We start from the raw sequence: 21,906 nt of genomic DNA on the forward strand, positions 1-21,906 counted from the left end.
GCTGTTAATGTTACACTGAAATGTTGCCATGGGGAAGAAGCTGGGGAAGCGTTGCCGACAACGACGACAACATGGAACTATGCATAGCAAAGGCAGCATGAGGCATGAGGGCAATGCACATACACACACACACATACACATAGAGAACGTGTGTGTGTGTGGCACGTAGTGTGCGTCAGACAGAGGCAGCTGGACGAGGCAGAGAGATGAACGCATGGCAAGGTGCGTTCACGCGTTGCAATGCAGCATTCGGAGGCCTGCGAAGCACGGACACGCTTACACACACACACACACACACAGACAGACACACACATACACATATACAACGTCGACTGCTCGGCATTTTTGTGCACGGCGGCAGAAGTTTTTGCGGCCAAAATGGGCAAGCGCTTTGGAATTTTAGTTACGCTTTGTTGCCTGCCAGCACACACACTCACACACACACACACACACAACGTGTATGTTGTTGTTGTTGTCGTGCTAAGTGTTTGTTATGATTTATATTGGTTTTATTAAATGTTTCAACAACCTTTTGGCAAAAATTATTTACTGCCGCCAGGCACAAAACACACGCAATCCACAAAGGCAGGGGAAAGAGACGGAGGGGGGAAGAGCCAGAGAAGGCGAGTGGAATAAAGAGAGTGGGGCTGAGGGGTCAACGTGTGTGGGGTCATGGGCGTGGCAACGTCGCAACGTGGCATCGTCCAGACACCGCATGTGACATCAGCACAAGTTGCAAATTTTTGCGTTCCGTGTGGTTAATGAGTTTTGGCAGCAGCACTCAAAGTGCAGCTTCCCCTCCATCCCCTCCCAGCTCCCACCATCCTCTTCAGACTCACCTAACTCACGATTCGAAACGCCAGGTAAAGATTTTATTGACAGGTAGCCAGCCAGCGACGCAGCTGTGCGGCAGCTAAGCGTAATGGCAAAGCTCACTTAAGGCGCAGCTCAGCGTAAGGATAAGCCAAGTGCTTTTTGCACAGCGCTCACAACGCAGCTTTAATGCACTTACAAAAGCAATTCAACGAAATGGAATAGAATTATGCAAAGAGTTGATTAAAAAAGTCTAAGTGCGAAGTAAATATGAATTGGAATGATCTATGTACTTTTTCAATGCGTTAATGAGGTTTAAAGCTCGATAAAGCAGCTTTGAGGTTAGTGAAAGCTAAGCTATACATTTTGCAATTAGATTTGAAGTACAACTAGCCTCATATAACAGTTTTAGAACATTATTAATATAAGCAAAGCAATGTTAAAAAGTTCCCCAAACAAGCAAAATAGAAATGCAATGCTTGTATAGTAACTACGATTAGGAAATTGAAGCTCATTAATACTATAAGCAATTAGCAATGGAATAAATAATCTACTTTGATGTAAAACTTTACAATATATCGAAGCTATAATTAACGTTGATAGGCAAAAATTAACAGATTTTATTAATGAGCTTTACAAGTTAAAAAGTCCCTCAAACAAGCAAAATGGAAATACAAAGCTTGCATAGTAACTACGATTAGGAAATTGCAGCTTTTATAAGCTTAGCAAGCTCATTAATACTATTAGCAATTAGCAATGGAATAAATTATCTACTTTTATGTAAAACTTTACAATATATCGAAGCTATCATTAAGTTTATTTAAGTGATTTATATTAATGAGCTTTAAAAGCTCATTCATATTTAAAAGCTATAAGCAATCGAATAAATAGTTCGTTTTGATGAACAACTGTACAATATTTCAAAGCTATAATTAACTTTGATTAACAGATTTATTTAAGCGCTCCCAAAAGAAGCTTTCTGTTCGAATACCCCACGCAGTTAGCGTATCTAAACTAGTTTGTCGTTTGGCGTTTAAGCCGACGACATCGAGAATAGTCGAGGACATTTGAGGACAACATCCTTGTCGGCGGCGACGCACGTTTTTGACGGCTTTATTGTCCGCCCAGGCGGAACCATTCAAGGCAAAAGTCGCACCACCCAAAACACAAGGAAACCACCTGGTCACAGCACTACGCCAAACTTGTCTTTAGTTTCCTCACTCCCAAAAACAAAAACGACAACGAAAAAAAAAAGAACGATGTTGAAAATGAGCACAAAGTGCTCGAAAGTCGCCAAGTCGTCTCTCAATATCTTACACACATTCTCGCTCTATATATCTATCTCTATATATATGTATGTTATGTCTCTCTCACTCATTCTGTCGTTGTCTCCGTCGCTTTTACAGCCACGCACTTGAATGACTTTTCATAACTTTATAAAAGTTTGCACAATGCAAGCAAAGACGAGGACGAAGCTGACAAGCATTGAGGTTGAGACAACAGACAGAGTGTGAAAGGGATAGAAAGAAACTCTCTCTCTCTCTCGCTGTCTCCTTGCACTGAGGTTGAGGTTCAGTCGGAGGACGATGACGAGGACGAAGACGACAATGAAGACGCCTCGCCTGACAATGGCCACACACAACCGCGTGGCGACTTATGCGGGACGCTGTGGCACAACCATTGAAACTTTGCCACTCGCTCTGTTGGGGGTCGCAACGAAGGGGAAGGTAGAGGGGGTGTGGGAGAGGGAGGCTCCACCTTTCTTAGCTTGGCACGTTTCCGCCGCCGCTGCCGCCGTTTAGCGCCATTTGCCTGAAGTCTACACTTGAGCATAATGAATATTTTGCTAAATTGAAATGTTGTTCTTGTTGTGCCACTGCCTAGCTGCTGCTACCTCCTGCTGCCCCCATCTCATCATCCCCCTCCCCATCCCCATCCCCCAGCCACGTTCTCACCCTCTGTTCTCTTCTGTTAAACGTCTTTTGAGTCACTTTCACTTTATGACTTGGCTGCATAAATATGAAAAATGTAAAATTTAATATGCAATTTATGTCAGCGTAAAGTTTTCCGGACACCAAATGCACTGAGCGAAATATTTGTTTACTTAGTATAGTCTTGTATTTTTTGCAGTGCACTTGTATAGCTTATAATTTGATGTTCTACTAAGAAACAACACTATTGTCGAAGACATTCAAAGTCATTAGTAAGAAATTATAAAAGGCGAAATACGAAATTCTGTAAATAGTTCAAAGATTTATAGAATAGCTAGTTTAATTTAAAACAGTAATTTTTTTTAAATCTATATAATATTTAAAAATTTTTTTGAGATTTCAAAATCAGAGAAAACTTGATTTATAAACTTATTATTCTAATATAGAAGAGTACATTTTATTTAAAAATGTCATAAAGATATTCACAATTTTTTGGAGACTTTAAAATTACAGAACTCTGAGCTTGAAATTAAATGTTAATTCAAAGCAAATACATAGACTTCTATAAAAGGTACTTTGCTCTTAGATTACCAATGGCTCAAATAAATTAATTAATACAAATATTGCTAATTAAAGAGAACTTCTTTCATAACAAACAAATTAGATAGACCTTAGACATTTTTAGAGAATGAATTGAAATTTTACAGAAAACAAATTACGTGAAAATCAAGCTAAGTGTAAATATTAGTTATATAAATTGAAAATCATATTTACGGCTAAAATATTAGCGAACTAAATTATATTTCAATTTGTATATGTATTCTATTTTAGAAGTCAACTAATGCTAACTTCAAAAAGTTGCTAGACTATTTTGCGCAGTGTATGCAGCGAGCTGTCAGTGAGAAGTGGCTTCCATGCCTGGGTGTCCTTTCAATTTGCATATTTTGTGCTTTGCTTGGAATGTTTTACACTCTAAAAGCCACGTTTCGTTTTTTTTCTTTCTTTTTTTTATGTCTTTTGGTCATTCTTGGTTCGTTCGTACATTTTGTTTGGCTGAAGTTTCTCTGGAGTTCTTGTGGTCTATTGTCTGGGGAAATTTAGCGCTGTGAATAAGTGTGAATAAGAAGTGAATAGGCCCGAGTGGTGTGAGTGTGACGAGTGTATGTGTTAGCTGGACTGACAGAACTGCGAAGCTAATGAGTTGACTGACTTGAGTTGACTTCACTTCGAGCTGAGCTGCTTCAACCAGCTGACCAGCAGGCTTTACAACAAACAAATAAAAAAAAGCAGCTGTCAAATACTTTACATACACTTCTCTTTTCCTCATCTCTCATTTCTCTTCTCTCCTTCGGCTCTCTTCTTGCATAATTGCGAAATCTGAGCTGAGCATTTGGAATGACTCGTCAGTTTGTCAGTTGCTTGAATTAACCTCGAATTGTATAATTGACTGACGTACTGATTGAATGACTGACTGCCGGATTGCTCGCCTGCCTGCCTGGCTGGCTGATTGACTGACAGTTGTATGCTAAATATGATTGATCGCGATTGTTGTTGTTATCGCAGCTAATGCCACAAAAAGTCATAATCATCATGCAGCCCAAAAAACTCTTTATTGTCCATTGATTGCCATGAATCAATGAATGCCATCCACATTCAAACATATCTATTAAATAACTTGTAACTGAATGAATACAAGTGTGTGTGTGTGTAGCTGAATACTAGTATTGATTGCTTGCAATCCGAGTTGCTTTACATCAAATTTCATAGGCTTCACACATCTCACAATTCATTCATTGACATGTTTTTTATGCCTTCTCATCTTGATGAACTGGTGTGCCAGAGTTGCCACCTGACAATGCAATTGTGCATAGAATATGTGTGAATTTGCAATCCTTTTGAGATTTGTATTAATGTTGATTTATTTACAAAAATTCTAATGTTAATTGAATTAAAGAGTCCATATTATAACTTTGTGCCTTGGATAACAATCTAGTATATTTAGTATACTATATAAATATACCTCAAATATTCTTTCGAATATTTATAGTATTTTTGCAATATATTAATTTGGTATATTTTAAAATTATTACCCCATGGATTCCAAATGGATATCGGGTATCTCACAGTCGAATATTTATGGTGTTAATTTTAGATACGAATTAAAATGAAATAATTAATAAATTAGAATTTCATTTATAATTGAAAATCACCATTTTAACTTTTTTAGTATACTGAATAGAACAAAAAAAACCTCATCCTTCACTATTATTATAATTCGCAATCATTTCATATCAAAAATCAAAATTTAAAATTTTCAAGAATACTTATTGAAAAAAAAGTCTAATTTTTATTTGGTTTTTGGTCAATTTGTATAAAACACATACAACTTTTCAGCAATCCTTGAATATTTATAATACTCGCACGTTTCAACTACTCCATCAAATGAGTGTCTTTAGAGCTTAGCTCGCAAGCGCTGTTGCCACATTTCAGCAGCATGTCAAATTTCACTGCACGTCAAATGAATATGATAACGAGCTCGCATTCCCCCATTCCATTCCCACCACAAAACAATATAAATAAATATCTCAATAAATATTAAATACACACAATAAGCGTGCGCCTTCTCTCTATCTTTTTCTCTGTCTTCCTCGTTTGTTCAAATATTTATGCATTGTGATTAATGAGCGCATGCAATGCTAATTAATTTGATTAGGCGTTGACAAAAAGCTCAAATTAGTTTGGGGACAACAATGTCATCAGGGCGGGCAAATTATATTGTTGTGTATAAAATACCTTCTACTTGGATTACGTTGGCTTTGGCCTAACCAACAACAATGCAAATAAATTAATTATGTTAATCTGTTTACATGTCACCGAGCTGCCGCGTCGCTTGTGGTTAACGCAAAAAGTGTGTGTGCGGGAGGGGAAAGGGGGCATTAAAGTGGTGTGGTATATATATGACAGTTAATAAAGCAAACACCTGTCGCACTTTGGCATCGAGTGACGCTGATAGAGAGAGATACAAAGAGAAAGAGAGAGAGAGAAAGGCATCTGCTCTACTCTTTTTCATTTGTTGCTCATACGCATCGTTGAACCCATCGCGCAAAACTTTTTAGACAATCATGAGCTATCCAATGCTGATGATGACGATGATGATGCTGATGATGATGACGTACATCACATACATACTAACTGTCAGCTCGCCTAAGACGTCATCAATTTAGCTCTTTCCCTTCAGCAACGCTTCTGCACTTTGCATGAAGACCGCAAAAACACTTTGAAGCAAAAACTTTTTGCGGTTCCTCTGAAGTGTGTGCGGGCGTCTGTGTGTGTTCGTGTGTGTGTGTGTGAGAGAGTGTATCTTACAGTGGTTACTTATTAACTAAATGACAACAACAACGGGAAAAAGAAGCGCATGAAAATGATGAGAAAGTGCCCTGAAAATGTCATTAGTAAAGCAATCAATGCAATTTGCCATCACATCTTTTGATTTATGTGAAGCAAAAAAAAAAAAAGTGAAAGACTGGAGAAAGATGAACTGAGAAACACAGACAGCGCAACTTTATGACGAACTTTTTAAAATTAGGCGAAAAAAAGCAAACGTAAGAAATCCAGAGAGTAAAAACAAGAGAAAAGCTAACCGTAGTTAGCTAATAAAAAAGCACTGTAAGTCGAACAAAAAAAATTTAGTGTAATAATTACGAGCGAGAAGAGCAAAAGAAAGAGGAAAACTGCAAACAATTGCACTAAACAACAAAACATAAAAATTTTCCTGTAGAAATTGTGAAAAGTATTCAAAGGCGATAACAACAACAACAAAGTATGAAAGCTACTGTAGAGTGTACTTGATTGTGAGATAAAATAGTGCAGTATTATTCGAAAAACTACTAAAAAATACCAAAAGCTATATTTAGTATATTGATATAATTCTATTTAAAAAAGCCTTTATTATAAAAGCAAAACAATGTCAAATTAAGACTATATAATAATAAAGACTATATATGGTATATTGATGTAGCATATATGGGTCGAATTTCTCGTCTATTTATCCCGATCAAGAATATATATAGTTATACGGGGTGTCTGTTGCATATATAGTATTTCATGGAGACACAAATATATATATATATATATATATATACTTTTGTACCTTACGGGTAGCGGGTATAAAAATGCACAGAATTTGTAACAAAACAAAAAGAAGATTGCGGCTGGGAATCAAAACAAATATATGTACATATATGCATTATAAGTTGACGCTGATATGATGTGTTTACTACAAGTCTATACACAGTATATGCCAAATGAAATATGTCAAGTTCTTGCGTTTATCTTGAAATATTTTGCATAGCTAGATAAGAAATTCAACTATGATAGAACTCGAAATTTGGGCCACATATATGCTAAATGTGTTTGTGGGGGTGTCGAAAACGTGCGCGATATTAAATAATAATAAGAAAATTATAGTTCAATGCGAGTGACAAAGAAAATTGCGAGTTTAATTTATAATACTCATTCGAAGCTATCATAAATCAATTTATGAAAAAACAAGTAAGAAATCTTCTGTCCATTTTCAATAAAGGCAAAACAGTGCGGTATTATTCTAAAAATATAGAAATAAATCTTTTAAAATATAAATGGCTATATTTGGTATATTAATATACCAGAACATTCACAATATACCAGATAAAAATATACAAACCAAAGCAAATAAGAGCCGAATGCATCTTAAATACCTTCTACATTTTGTATCTGATCGCAACCACGCCAAAAATTCTCAACTATATCGAAGTCTATATTTGGTATTTTGATATACTATTACAAAAATATACAGACCAAAATATACGTACCAAAATAACTAAGCCCGACTGCGGCAGCTTAAATAATTTCTACAATTTTTATCTCATAGCAGGCATATCAAAAATACTATATTTGGTATTTTAGTATATTATTACATTCAAAATATACCAGATCTAAATATATGAACCAAAGCAACTAAGACCTGAATGTAGCACCTTAAATACCTTCTACAAAATATTAAGGAATCCTTATTATTGAACCATATGTACCAAAAATCGCTTTAGCTTTATTTATCATAGATTATAAATTATACTTGCCAAAGACTAATTTCATTTCATTCTCTCTCTCTCTCTCTTCTCAGCTTAATCATAATCACAAATTTGCTCAGAATTCAGAATATTAAAACAAAACTAGATTTTATTCAACATTTTCATGCGCTTTCGCACCACTGTGCCATCATTGTCGCTGATGAGCCATCGTGCACTTTAAGCAAATTAGTTACGCAGCTCATGTTCACTGGTCCTGTTTGCGCTTCCCCCTCCACCTCCCCCTACCCATGTCCCATATTCCATATCCCATCTCCCCATCAAGACTCTTTTCCCCTTTCTGCCTCTTGTCACACACACACACACAATTCAACACATCATTCCGTGTGCCTCTGTGTGTGTGTGTGTGTGTGTGTGTGTGTGTGTGTGTGTGTGTGTGTGTGTGTGTGTGTGTGTGTGTTGGCAAACAAATTTAATAAATAGCTAAAGACACAAAAGTCACAACCCTTTGTAAAATGCCAAAAACTCGCAACTCCAGCGGGAGAAGCTTGGATTGCAGATGTCTGGGTGGTTGCTTTTGCTTTTGTTGCTTTTGTTTTTTGGGTGCTTCGATGGCACTTTGGTGATGGGTGATTGGGTGACTCGAGTTGCGAGTTACGAGTTGTGAGTTCTGCTTGCTTGGCTGCGACTGTCAACAGACCACAAAAAAGAAAAGCAAAACCCGAACCAACAAACTGTAACTGAAGAAGCCATCGTCGTTGCCATCGTCCATATTCATATTTACTTAAGTTTATGGCTCGTTCTATTTGTTCTTGTCAGGGATATTGTTGTAACTGTTATTGGTTGTTGTTGCTGTTGTTGTTGGTCGCTGCTGCTGCTGCTGTAGGCTGTTTCGCCTTTGCGGCCAACCACATAAAATATAACACTTCATTTTAACATATTTGCGAGGGCCCGCCCCTCATTTGTTAGCCGTTGTTTTGTTTTGGCCAAATGTCTTGAGCCAAATTCATGCGACGCCTACGACGATTACGACACTGCTTCAACAACAGCTTCAACAGCAGCAGCTGCCTCTGCGACAAGGCACAGTGGGCTAAATTGGCGCGCATATTGCACACTTTTTAGAATTCCCAACTAAGATGATAATATTATTGAGAAAATTAAACAATATATGGTTTCAACTATTCAATTATATAAATTAGATTACAAATTTAGCTTAAGACCTTTTAAAAACAAATTTTATTATATTCGATCTTGCAAATGCTTAGCAAACAACATTGAAAGCGGCTAGTTTAATTTCCAAATTCGTTATGAAAATTCCAGCACAAATGTAATATTGTCAAAATGATATAATTTTTGATATTTTTAAATATTGATTATGGATATTGCATTATTACTAATTCAAGTTAATTGATAATAAATTTTTGAGTTGTTCTTCAAACAAAAAAAAAATAAATAAATAAATACAAGCTAATAATTTGACTCTTAAAATAAGAAAATCATATTTATTAAAAATAAATATTTTCAATAGTTCCTTAAATAAAATTTCGTACAAATTTCATAATAACAAAAGAATATATCAGCAAAAAATTCAAATAATCTTCTCAAATAGCTGGCAAAATCTGACCTAACATATGAACACTTCAGCCCACTGTGCAAAGTTTCAGAGTGCTTGTATTGTGTGTTGCTGAGACAAAAGAGTGAGAGAGAGAGAGAGAGGGGGGAGTCAAGGGGGAAACGTTGGCGTGTAGTTGGTATTTTGGCTATACTACAAGCACTACTATATCTATCTCTGATGCTGTCCGCCGTTACGTAGTTTTAGCAGCATCGCTGTCTGTTGACTGCCGTTGACTGGCCTCATAATTTATATGCTAAACATATTGCGCTTATATGGATTACAAAAATATTTCTGTCTTTCGGCTTTTTTTTTTCGTTGACGGGGTTAAACAGGGTCCTCAGATTTTGCATTGCCGAAATCCCCCCAACGAAAAATGTTGGCTGTCAAATGCAGTCAGTCGCCTTTGAAGTGGAACCACGAATAAAACGACACAAAAAAAAAAAAAAAAACATAAACTCCATGTCGAGTTTTAAACATCAGCGACAGCTGAGTAAAAGGTAGCAGCTACCTTTCAAAAGATGATATAAGGCGTGTGTGTTTATAAACATCAGTAAAGGGCTTACAAATTGTGAGCAAGAAAACCTCTTCACAATCTTTGCAAAATCCCATTTGTATTTCATAATGAGCAAATGCAATTTTCGGCAGATTTGTGTAAGCATGAGAAGCAGAAATAATGGATTATATTCAAAGGGTGGAGATTGTTGTTTTTACCAGACATTACTTACTTCCTTGTTAAGTCGAAATTTATATTAAAATTCTTTTGTAAGCGCAAGAAAGCTTATTATTAAAATTTATTTTTACTTTCTCTATTTATTTGTACATACGGAATAAGCTATAGGAAAATATAACTCTTCTTCCATAGGAAGAAGTTATGGAAAAGTACACCACGTTTTCGATAGGAATACTTTTTCTATAGCTATATAGTAAATGTATACTAGAATGTAACTCTGAAATTTTCAGTTTTTTTACTTTTTATAATTTATAACACATTCCTTTGTTCTTTCTGATATTATCCTAATAAAGTTTGCTAGTTAGCATTATGTTTCAATCCTATTTTTTACAATTTAATATATTTTCGCTTATTTCGCAAACAATTTTTTTTATTCACGCTCAACTTTAATTTGCTATTATCCTAATAAACCTTTCTGATTTTTACTTAATTAAAAGCCTTTCCTGCAAACCAATTATTATTTGTGAATTTGCATTTTTGTCCGCCTATTGCGCATTAAAAATAGACAATTATTAATGAGATGATTAAGTTGTTTCCCCCGCATCACTTTTGCCTAGCTTTTTTATCACTCTTATTCTTCCATTGTTTCCTTTGTGTTATTGTAGTATTGTTTGCTCTCTGCTGTTGTTTTCTGCTATTCTCTAAACAACATTTCAGGCTGACTGCCTCTGCCTGCACCTCAATGGCATTCATGCATTTTGGCATTCGCATGAAGCGCTCAACGATGCGTGAATCCATTCGCCAGCTGAACTGTGACTGTGACTGCACACAGTAACTGCTACTGTGACTGTGATTTTGACTGCGACTGCGACTGTGACTGAATGAATCACAGCCACAATCGTCTGTCTTCCCTGACCAAGGTCGAGCTCAGCTGGTCAGCAGAGTTTCAAGTAAAATATGCACAGCAATGAAATGAGAAAAATAAACTTAAACAAAGTAAGATCGACTGTGCGATACGTGGTAGCCATACATTATATATATATATGTTATATATATGTATTAGGTATTTATCAGATACTTTATATGGAATTTAAAAAATGAATCAAAAATCATTTTTACAAAGAGCTACTTTTTACTTTACTTACTTTTGGTGAAATTTAAATTGTTGTAAGCCACATTTTATAAACTTTAATTCATTTGCTTGGTATTATTTAAATTCAATTTTATCTATACTTGATACAAATCCCACCTAATGTGATGATGCTACATTTACATGACATTTGAATATATTAAAAAAATGTAAATGCAACTCTTATCAACAATTTAGTAGAAATCCAAATAGACAACAAATTTCTACACAAAACTAAATTTTGAAAACCTTTTTTTTTATGATAAGTATATGTTCGTAATTTGTAAACTTAAATATACTACCATATTATTAATAATGAAGTAACTGTAAGTTAATTTGAATAGTAAAAAACTCAACTTCAATCTCTTTACAAGTTCTCTTTATAAGAAATGGCTAATAATAAATCTTAGATTCCTCACGATGTATTCTACCGATCTGCCTAATTCGTAGATATATGTTTTTAATACCAAAAGAGCGGTAGCAAGTTTCAACAAGATAGCTCTACAGCTGAGCGATTGGCTGGCAAAATAAGCAACGGACAGACGGGCAGACGGACGGTTACCAGATAATCAAGCACGGGTTCTGCCCGCTTTGGGGAATGTCTGGGTATAAAATCTAAGCAATGTCAATTTGGCGTGACGTTGCGGCAAGTGGCATGCGGCTAGTGGCAAGTGGCATGTGGCATGTGGCATTTCCTTATCGCTAGCGTAATTTGCACATTTGACACTTACCTATGATGCACATTGTGAAATTGACTCTGTTGACGCGTTGTTGTTGTTGTTGTGGTTGTGGTTGTTGTTAGACGACGCTGCGCTGCAATTGCGCTGCTGCTACTGCTGTTGTTGTTGTTGTTGTTGCTTTGGTTGCTGCGACACCACAGCGGCAACTTCTGCAACCTCTTGACGTCCGGCGAGAGGCCAACAATGCGCGTGGCCGCAGCACTCGCGCTCAATGGTGACGTCATGTTGGCCACATCACTGGCATCCGTATCGGCGTCTGCCTCCAGCTCAGCGCGTTGCTGTTGCTGCTGCTGTCGACGCGTTGAACGACGTTGCAGTTGCTGTTGCTGCAACTGCTGCTGCTGCTGCTGCTGAGGTGGCGATGGCGTCGCCGGCTTCGCTGTAAAGCGGCGACGTTGCAAGACATTCGATTGCTGCTGCTGCTGCAGTGTTGTCTTGCTCGGTGTGGTTGCTGCTGTTGCTGTGGCAATTGCTGTTGTTGGTGCTGTTGTTGATGTTCTGGCCGTTTTGGCAGCTCGCAATTTAATGTCATTTAGACATTGTGGGCGTGGCAGTTGACTGTTCTGATACTTGTTGTTGTAATTCTTGTTGTTGTTACTACTGATGTTGTGGTTGCTGCTGCTATTGTTGTAGCTGTTTTTGCTGCCAATGTTGCTGTTGTTGTTGTTATAATTATTAATTTTACAGCCATTGTTGTTGGTATAATTGTTGTTGTTGTTGTTGTTATTGTTGCTGATGTGACTGCTGCAATGCTTATTGTTGCTGCTATTGCTTAAACTTTGCCATTGCTGCAACTGCAATTGCCTCGTGTGCTGTTGTTGCTGTTGCTGGCTTATAGTTGTTGCTGTTGCCGTCATCGTCGCCGCTGTCGCTGTCGATGTTGCTGTTGTTGCTGTCGCCGCAGTTGCTGGTGTTGTTGTTGTGCCATGATTCGGCGCTGAGCGCAAATCATTCAGCATCACATCCAGATCGCTGGCCAGCGAACTCAGCAGCTGTAACAAAACCAATAAACAAAAACACGAGACACATTAATTTAAAAGCTGCAATTAAATGTCATATAATCGTATATCATACTTAAATAAAATGAACCATCACTCAAAACTAAAATGTAGAGCAAACGATTCGATGCACTATTTTAGCCTTCACCTGGTTCGACATCCAAGTCGAATTTTATAACAAAGAGATGATTATTAATAGTAGCATTATTTTATTAATTACCACAACGATTCCCTTGAATTAATTGGTTACTAAAACATTTTTGAAAACTTTAACTACTTACAGGATTAAATTAAATTGCAGAAACCTAAAAATATTGTTGCTATAAATTATTTAGAAACACTTTACAACATCGAATGTGAGATATCGCTACTCATTTTTCATTAAAGAAAATAGTATACCAAAATAAAATACTAAAAAAAATACTGAACGCATTACATTAAAAGTATAAATGCATGAAAAACCAAGGCAAGTCAGATCCTACGAAATAAAATATTTAAAAAATACTAAAGTATGCCGAAATGTATATTTGGTATTTCGTTATGCTATTGCCTTTAGAATATACCAGATTGTTAACCAAACCAAGTAAGTCCCGACAAAATAAAATACTGAAAAAATATTAAAGTATAAAGACCAAAGTGTATATTTGGTATAAAAATATACTATTACATTGAAAATATACCAGATTTCCAACGAATGCAACAAAGAACCGACTGCCGTAGCCGTTTTTCTCCACATACAGTTATTTCTAAAACAACTTATAAGATTTTCACGGACCACAAATTTGAATTCATTGCCAAACCCAAAACCCTCACAGCAAGGAAATACAAATCTGTGTTCAATGTCTGTGAACCGATTGATTTTCCACAAATTTTAGTAGCAATAGTTTTGCAATCAACATTTGCATAAACTGGACTTCCAAAGAACCTTAAGCTGCATTTGCGAAATACACGAAGGTGAAAACGGTTGTCTTGTCTTTGGAAAATTGCAATTGCCATACAGAATCGATGGATAATCAAGAAATGAAGAAGAAGTAAAAAACCAATGTCTGTCAAGTTTTTCTGGGTTAATGAACGGATGTCTCAAGTAGCCATAGACTTGACACAGACAATCAAACGCTGTCGCTGACGCGATCTCTCTGACCATGAGAATCATTCTAGAGTTTTTTGTAATACCCTGCAGCTAGATTGTTAGAAGGGTGTATGATATTTATTTGATTTTAGATGTCTTAAAAAACTCGATTAAACAAACATTTTAAAAGTTATTCTAGAAACACTTTTGTATGTCAAGGAATGAGTACTGCAATCAGGTCTAAGTTGTTTTGGCTGACAATCTGGTATATTCTGTACTGAGAGATATTTTAAGATAGTGTAAGATGCCAGAATAAATGCAATGTAGTATGGTATTACTCTAAATATATACCGAATTAATACACCGAAAAATTACAATAGTAGTACTATATCAATATAACAAAAACAGATTTCGTTACATTTTAGTAGTTTTTCGGTATATTATTTGGTATATTTCAGTATTTTTCGGTATACTAATTTGGTATATTTTAAAATTAATATTGTACTTATGTGCTTTTATTCACCATGGGTAGCGGGTATCTTGCAGTTGAGCACACTCGACTGTAGATTTCTTACTTGTTTTTCTCATTTTATTTAGGAAATGACACTTTCCGCACACTGTGCACATTAAGTGTGCAATAGTACATATTTCTGTTTGATAATTTGTTATATTTTGTATTATGGTATATTTAGAATGTAGTAATATATATTCTTCTTAAAATATACCAAATAAATATGCTGAAAAATACAAAATTATCAGTGCTATATCGATATACCAACTTCGTTCTTCGGTTTATTTTAGTATTTTTTCAGTTATTGACTTGGTATATTTTAATACTATACTGTTTTTGGTATATAATAATACTCTTTTGCCTTAAGTCAAGTCTCACATTCAAGCACACTCGACTGAAGCTTTCTTGTTTTATTTTTTACATTAAATTATAGTTTGCTTTACAGATTTTTGTTTTTTAATTTTGTTTGATGTTAGATGTTTGTATATTTATATTTATATTGGATTTCTCATCGAAAATAAAACTGACGCAGTATCATGTAGTCGAGCCGTTGAGAATGCATTGACTTTCATGCAAATTCATGCCCAATAGCGTCTGGCACTTGGAGGAATTTCCGTTACACAAACAAAGCGCTGGACTTGGCTGTGTTGCTGTTGCTGTTGCTGTTGCTGTTGCAGAGTGTTTGTACCTGCAGCAGTGCCCGAAAAAAAGCACTGGAAACTGGTCTTGACTTCCGGCCGGTGGCATCGAGTGGGGAGGCCTTGACGAGGCTGACGATTAATCGAAAACGCCTTTAATAATTATGCCACAGACAGTTGCGAATAACGAATAACGGGTTTTTTGATTTTTTGGTTGGGGTTGCGGTCGTGCTCCTCAAAAACCAAACAAACAGAAATAAAAGAAAAAAATGCTGCCACATACGAGAGTGCAACTTGCAACGTGCAACATTTAAGAAAAGTCTAAAACAACCTCAACCACAACCGGCTCCCACGCTCTGTGCTAATTTGAGCTCCACTTCAGTTGTTTTTATTTTTTATTATAATTTTTCTCCTTCTTTTTTTTCGTTTTTTTTTTGTTTTTTGTTGGTTTCAGTTGCTGTCGGTTTTGCGACTCAGCTCATTTGCTTTTGTTGTAGTATTTGCTGTTGTTTCGCTGTCGTTCGCTGTATTTATAAATATTTCTACAGTTTTTGGCCTTTATTTTTGTGCGGCTCGCAGAGTTTTGCGAGTTATATGCAAATTTTTGTGGGCTAAACTCAAGTGGAAAAAACGGCGACCGACTTTTTGACTGCGACAGCGACTGCGAGAAGCAAAGAACAGAGACCTAAAAGTACTATGTTACACTGTAATGGAGGCTGTGAATAAATCAAGCAAAGAGATATTTTTGTAGTTATATGAAATGGGAATGCCAAATAGTTGGGTTCATCGATAATTGCTTGGATAAATAGCTGGGGAGAGTTGAATGGCCTCAATTTTCAGTTATAAAGCATTAAATGCAAATAACTCGATGAAATATTAGCAATCATTTCACAACTCTCGTTGCTAAAAAGTTTACTTGTTCAATTCATAAAATATCTATAATAAGATTGAATTCCCCGACGCTCTACTTACTTTCATTTCCTCGCTAATTTCAATCATATTCGCATTGTGCGATCCTCTATTACGTATTCTCTTTTGCTCAACTCTTCTCTCCAATTTTAAACTTCGCCCCCTTCCGCCCCTTATTCAACCTCAACAATTGCACTTAACGTCTGCTAGCGGCACTTAATGCATGTCTGTAATTTACACAAGTCTTGACACCTCTTGCTTTTTATGAGGCACATACACAAATGCACAGACGCAGTTGCACCACATCACGCATACGCCTCATTGCACACTTAATGTGCACAGTGTCGTTTCCTATGCAAAAGGAGAAACAAAAAAACAAGCCTTAAACACATGGATTATAGTGCAGCACACACACACACTCACTACACTCCACACACACACACACACACACACACACACACACCATCACAATATGTGCAGACAGACCAGCCAATTGAGCAATTGACACAGCAAACAAATTCAAATTGAAAATGTGGGCAAAGCAATGCAAAAAATAATAATAACTCACACACAGAAAGATGTAAAACAAGCAGGAGCAGACAATGAAGAGCATAGACGAAGTTATAATACGCTACTAGCTTAAAATATGTTCTCAAGAAAATATACAGAATTGAGAATTATATAATATGAAATTAATAAAACAAATATAAAAATGTATAAAACTAAACTATAACTAAATATAAGGAACAAATAATAAATCAGCAGCAGAAATAAACCAGCTGTAGTCATAAGTGATCACAAATGAAAACACTGTAAATTACTTCAAGTGAATTATTTTAAATAAATATGCAACATTTTAAAACGACTCGTATCTAAATTTAAGAATAGATATATTTTTGAGAAATTTTAGAAAAGATATTTGAGCTCACTAAATTTTCATTAATTAACAATGGAAATTTCAAAGAGTCAATCATTTTATTACTATAACATTAAATTGTTCCTTTTACCTTTATTTATTAAACTAAAATAAGTTTTGCATTTAGCCAGAAAAAAGGCAAGCCTTCAAAACAATTCAGTTTTAATTTATGATCGTCTGCTGCAAACTTCAATTGGCTGCGCGACTGCAAATTTCAATTTAGGGATCAACAAATGAAATCAAATGAAATCAAGAGAACGCTCATAATAATTGGTATGGATCAAGACGAAACGGAACAAGAGACCTAAATTCAAGTGTGCTCAACTGTGAAATACCTAATAACCATTTAAAAAAGAATTATTCTTAAAATATACCGAAACTATACCGCAAAAATACTGAAATTCATTCGAAATATGCGGTATTGTTCTTAAAATATACCGAAAATAAACCGCAAAAATACTGAAATGTATCGAGGGTTATTTAGTATATTTAACAGTAATACATTCAAAATATGCGGTATTATTCTTAAAATATATCAAAATATACCTTAAAAATACTGAAATATACCAAAGGCTATATTTGGTATACTACACTCAAAATCCATATGGAAACCTCAGAGACTATAAGAAATGGAGCTATAGTTTTTTTTTATTTAACAAAGAGTATAACAACAACGGACGGACAGACAGACAGACAGACTTACATATCGTCTCGGCTGTTGACGCTGATCAAGAATATATATGTTTATACTTTATTGGGTCAGAGATGACGGAAGGCTATATTCGCTATATTGATATACTACTACATTTAAAATATACCATAGAATACAAAATATACCAGACTATCAAACGAAGTCACTCAGATGCCTCTTTCTTTCCTGGCAGCACAAAGTTATAATACCCTTTTACCCTATGGTTAGCCGGTATAATAAATATGCAGAAATTATGTGAATATACGCTACTTAAACGTAAATGAAGTTACGATCTGGGAACACGACTGACTGACTGGACATTGGACATTGGACATTGGACACTTACCGCAATGGCATCCATCACAGCATTAACCATTGTGAATATCGTTGCTGTTGTTGTTGTTGCTTGTTGCTTGTTCGCGTGGTTGTTGTTTCTCTTATAGTTGTTGCTGCTGCTTTATCGTTGCTTCTTATGATTTATTTGACAGTCATGCAAACATTTTGCACAATTTCAATTCGTTGCTGTCGTCTTTTTTTTATTTCTTTCTCTCTTTACTCAACTCTGCGACTCTGTGACTTCGACTTCAGTTTCAATTTCAGTTTCAGTTTCTGTCGCCGTCGCTGTTTCAGCTTCTTCTTCTTCTCCAACGTCGCTGCGTCCTTTCGCGTCCCGCGCGCTCTTCTCAAACGTTGAATCTGTTGACATTTAATTAACGTGCTCGATTTGCTTATGCGGCAGGTGGGCAGCCTCACAAACACAAAGAGAGAGAGAGAGAGGCACATAGACAGAGCTCAGCGTATGTAGAGAGCTTTTGGAACGTGCTGGCTAACTGTGGACAAAAAGATTGACATCGAGTTAGTGTTGCTTGGGTTATAACCACTTGAGCCCACTTAATGGGCGGCTGCCAAGTGTGCGAATAAAAAGCCATAATATATGTATGTTTATACACTGCAAAATCAGTTGGCTCCAAATACTGAGAACAAAGACCATGATCAGAGATTATTGTGTAATTAAAACTAGTCTGCTTTTGCTTGCTTTGCGCTCTAAACTCGGTTTTTATGTGAGAGTTCTGGGAAGAGCACAAAAAACAGGGAGAGAGAAAGATTTCACAAAAATAAGGCTCATTTAATTAAGCAAAGAAGAAAGAACAAGCAGAAAATTTCTATAAAGACTGAAGAGTAGAAAAAGCCACAACAATTGTTGCAATATTTATCAACACTTTGAACATTAATTTGTGTTAATGAATATGGAAATGAAAATTCAATTTTAGTCGCAGCAAAATTAATTCACGCACAAATAAATAAACAAAGAATAAAGACAAAACTGCAAATTTCTATAAAGCATAAATCGGAAATATTTATTGCAAAGTTTATCAACACTTTTCATATTAATTTTTATTAAATGAAATGAAAATCAAATCTATGTCGCAGCAGAAAAATTTTAGAAAATAATGAAAATTTAACAAGCAAAGAATAACAAAGAATAACAAACAGCGAATTTCTATGAAGACTATGAAGAATAATAATAACAATGGCTATGAAGAATAAGTATAACAATATTTATCATCAATTTTTATTAACGTACTAGAAATCCAATTTTAGTCCCAGCAAAACTCATTTTCAGAAAAAAAAAAACAGATAGAAAAAAATGTCAGAAAAAATGCTTATTTTATTTACAAAGAAGAAGACAAAAACAGGGAGTTTCTTTCTTTGAAGAGTAGAAAAGGCTACAAAAATTGTTATAATATTAATCATATTTAAAAATAAAATAAAAAGTCAATTTTAAAAGCAGCAAAAATCATTAGTTTGCACCAAGGCAAAAATAAACGAAAGCGAAACAACAAAAAAATAAATTAAAAGTATTTTCTTATGAAGACAGAACAGTAGGAAAAACTTTAATAATTGCCATAAAATTAAACAATAATTTCAATGACTATTTTTTAAACGCTCCCAATTTTAATACCAGCTAAAATGGAATGTAATAGCAACAACTTCAGTATTATTATCAAGATTTGTGAAACATTGTAATACTTATTTTAATAAAAAAATATTAATTAAAATGTTAACTAATATTATTATTAGAAAACCCCATTACAGCTGCTGCAATAAAAATCGAATTTGAGTCGCAACAAAAATCATTAGTTGGCACCTCTTTTGTTTATGACAAACAATAGACAAAGATTATTTCCACCTTTCGCCTCATGAGAAGTGAAAACTTTCCAACGTTCATGATATCACAGCGAGTTACCAAATCGTAATTGATAAAGCTACCTCATATGGCATGGTTATTAGCATAGCATATCTGTAGCAAAGTCCATTATAAGCTTCAACTTCAAGAGTAAACGCGAGATGAAGCATTAAGCGTTGAGAGCTGAGAGCTGAGACGATTGAATTGAATTTTTGGCTCAGTGCGAAGCTCGGAATAGCAATTGGTTTTGGAACCCTCGCAGACAGTGTAATAAACCAAATAAAAAGTGAATGTATCTTACAGATACTCGTACTTTTAATTAAAAAACGAATGAAACGAAAGAAAAAAAAAATGCTGCGCCGCAGCTTGCAGAGCAATCGCTCTGTCCAAACATTGCCGAGATGTTTGACGATGTCAGTCCGTTTCTCTGTCTGCCAGACTCTGTCTGTCCGTCTGTCTGTCTGTCTGTCCGTCCGTCTGTCTGTCCGTGTGTCTGTTTGGTCTGTTTCAACTGTCCTAACCACATTGCGCGACGCATTAAAATGAAAACTTGTTTCACGTATTTTCCACAATTTTCCGCATTTTATGCTCATTAATTACATTTTCATTTCCATTTCCATTTGCATTTACATAACCATTTTACTTACTTACATGTCTGCCATTTAATTCATTTTTATTTAATTCCCATACACTGTAAACTGTACAAAAAAAAAAAAAAACAAAAACAACAAAAACAAGTAAGAAAACTACAGTCGAGTGTGCCAGACTGTGAGTTACCAACTATTCATTTGCTAACCATATTTTACAAATATACCTAAAATACACCACAAAAATACTAAATATTAATATACCGAATGCTAGTTTCGGTATTTCAAAAACTACTACATTCAAAATATCCGGCATTATTTTTTAAATATACCGAAAATATACCGCAAAATGCTGTGAGTTACCAGCTATTCAGTTGCTAACCATATTTTACAAATATACCTAAAATATACCACAAAAATACTAAATATTAATATACCGAATGCTATTTTCGGTATGTCAATTACTACTATATTCAAAATATCCGGAATTATTTTTTAAATATACCGAAAATATACCGCAAAATTATGTGAGTTACCAGCTATTCATTTTCTAACCATATTTTACAAATATACCTATAATATACCACAAAAATACTAAATATTAATATACCGAAGGCTATTTTCGGTATGTCAAATACTACTACATTTAAAATATCCGGCATTATTTTTAAAATATACCGAAAATATACCGCAAAATGCTAAATAATACTGAATTATATATTTGGTATATTATATACATTTAAAATATCTGGTATTTTTCTTAAAATATACCGCAAAAATGTTCAAACATATCAAACACTATATTTGGTATATTTCATAGTAATATATTCATTCATATTTCATTCTTACAATATATCAGAATACTGAAATATACCAAAGGATATATTTTCCATACTAAACTCAAAATATAACATAGAGTACAACGAAAATCAATCTCGAAAAAAATTATATTACTATCTTTTCTAGTCGCTAAAACTTAAATCGTCATACGGACAGACAGACGGACGGACATGGCTATATCGACTCAGTTTACTTGATTCGCTAGTCATTTTCACAAGCAATCTTTGTTTTTAGCACATTTCTCTTATCAATACTTTAGTGCAGAATTCAATATTTAATGAACTTCCTGAATTTGTAAATGTTTAATATTTATTTGTTATTTTTTTATTATCTAATTTTGAATTTAAATGAAATAAGCTACGTTTGACAGCTAATAAAAATGTAAAACCTGCAGCGTATCTCATAGTCATTCATTCAGTGCCGTTTAACAACACTTGCTACTTGGTTTTTAATATCATTAATTTTTTGGTTAACTAGCTCAGAAATGTGTGTAAGCAAGCCTGTTCAAAATTCCTCAACAGTTGACGGAAGTTGAATTGCAAATTGAAGTGCCAGCGATTTACACGATTTGATAAGAGAAAACACTAAAAACAAA

General features: G+C 35.0%; 1 protein-coding gene across 2 annotated transcripts in view; it reads right to left on the minus strand.

Annotated features, from left to right (window-relative positions):
* Window positions 1–21,906, minus strand: part of LOC117573684 (protein sprint) — a 141,978-nt gene that overhangs the window by 110,496 nt on the left and 9,576 nt on the right. For both annotated transcript variants that reach the window (XM_034257034.2, XM_034257059.2), the window contains exons 2-3: window positions 18,043–18,526; window positions 11,956–12,956 (exon numbers count right to left, since the gene is read on the minus strand). In XM_034257034.2, coding sequence (XP_034112925.2) covers window positions 11,956–12,956; window positions 18,043–18,072 — 1,031 coding nt within the window. In that variant the 5' untranslated portion in view covers window positions 18,073–18,526. The remainder of the gene's footprint in view (window positions 1–11,955; window positions 12,957–18,042; window positions 18,527–21,906) is intronic.

Source organism: Drosophila albomicans, chromosome X (assembly GCF_009650485.2).
Source record: "Drosophila albomicans strain 15112-1751.03 chromosome X, ASM965048v2, whole genome shotgun sequence".
In the NCBI taxonomy this organism is placed as follows: Eukaryota; Metazoa; Arthropoda; class Insecta; order Diptera; family Drosophilidae; genus Drosophila; species Drosophila albomicans.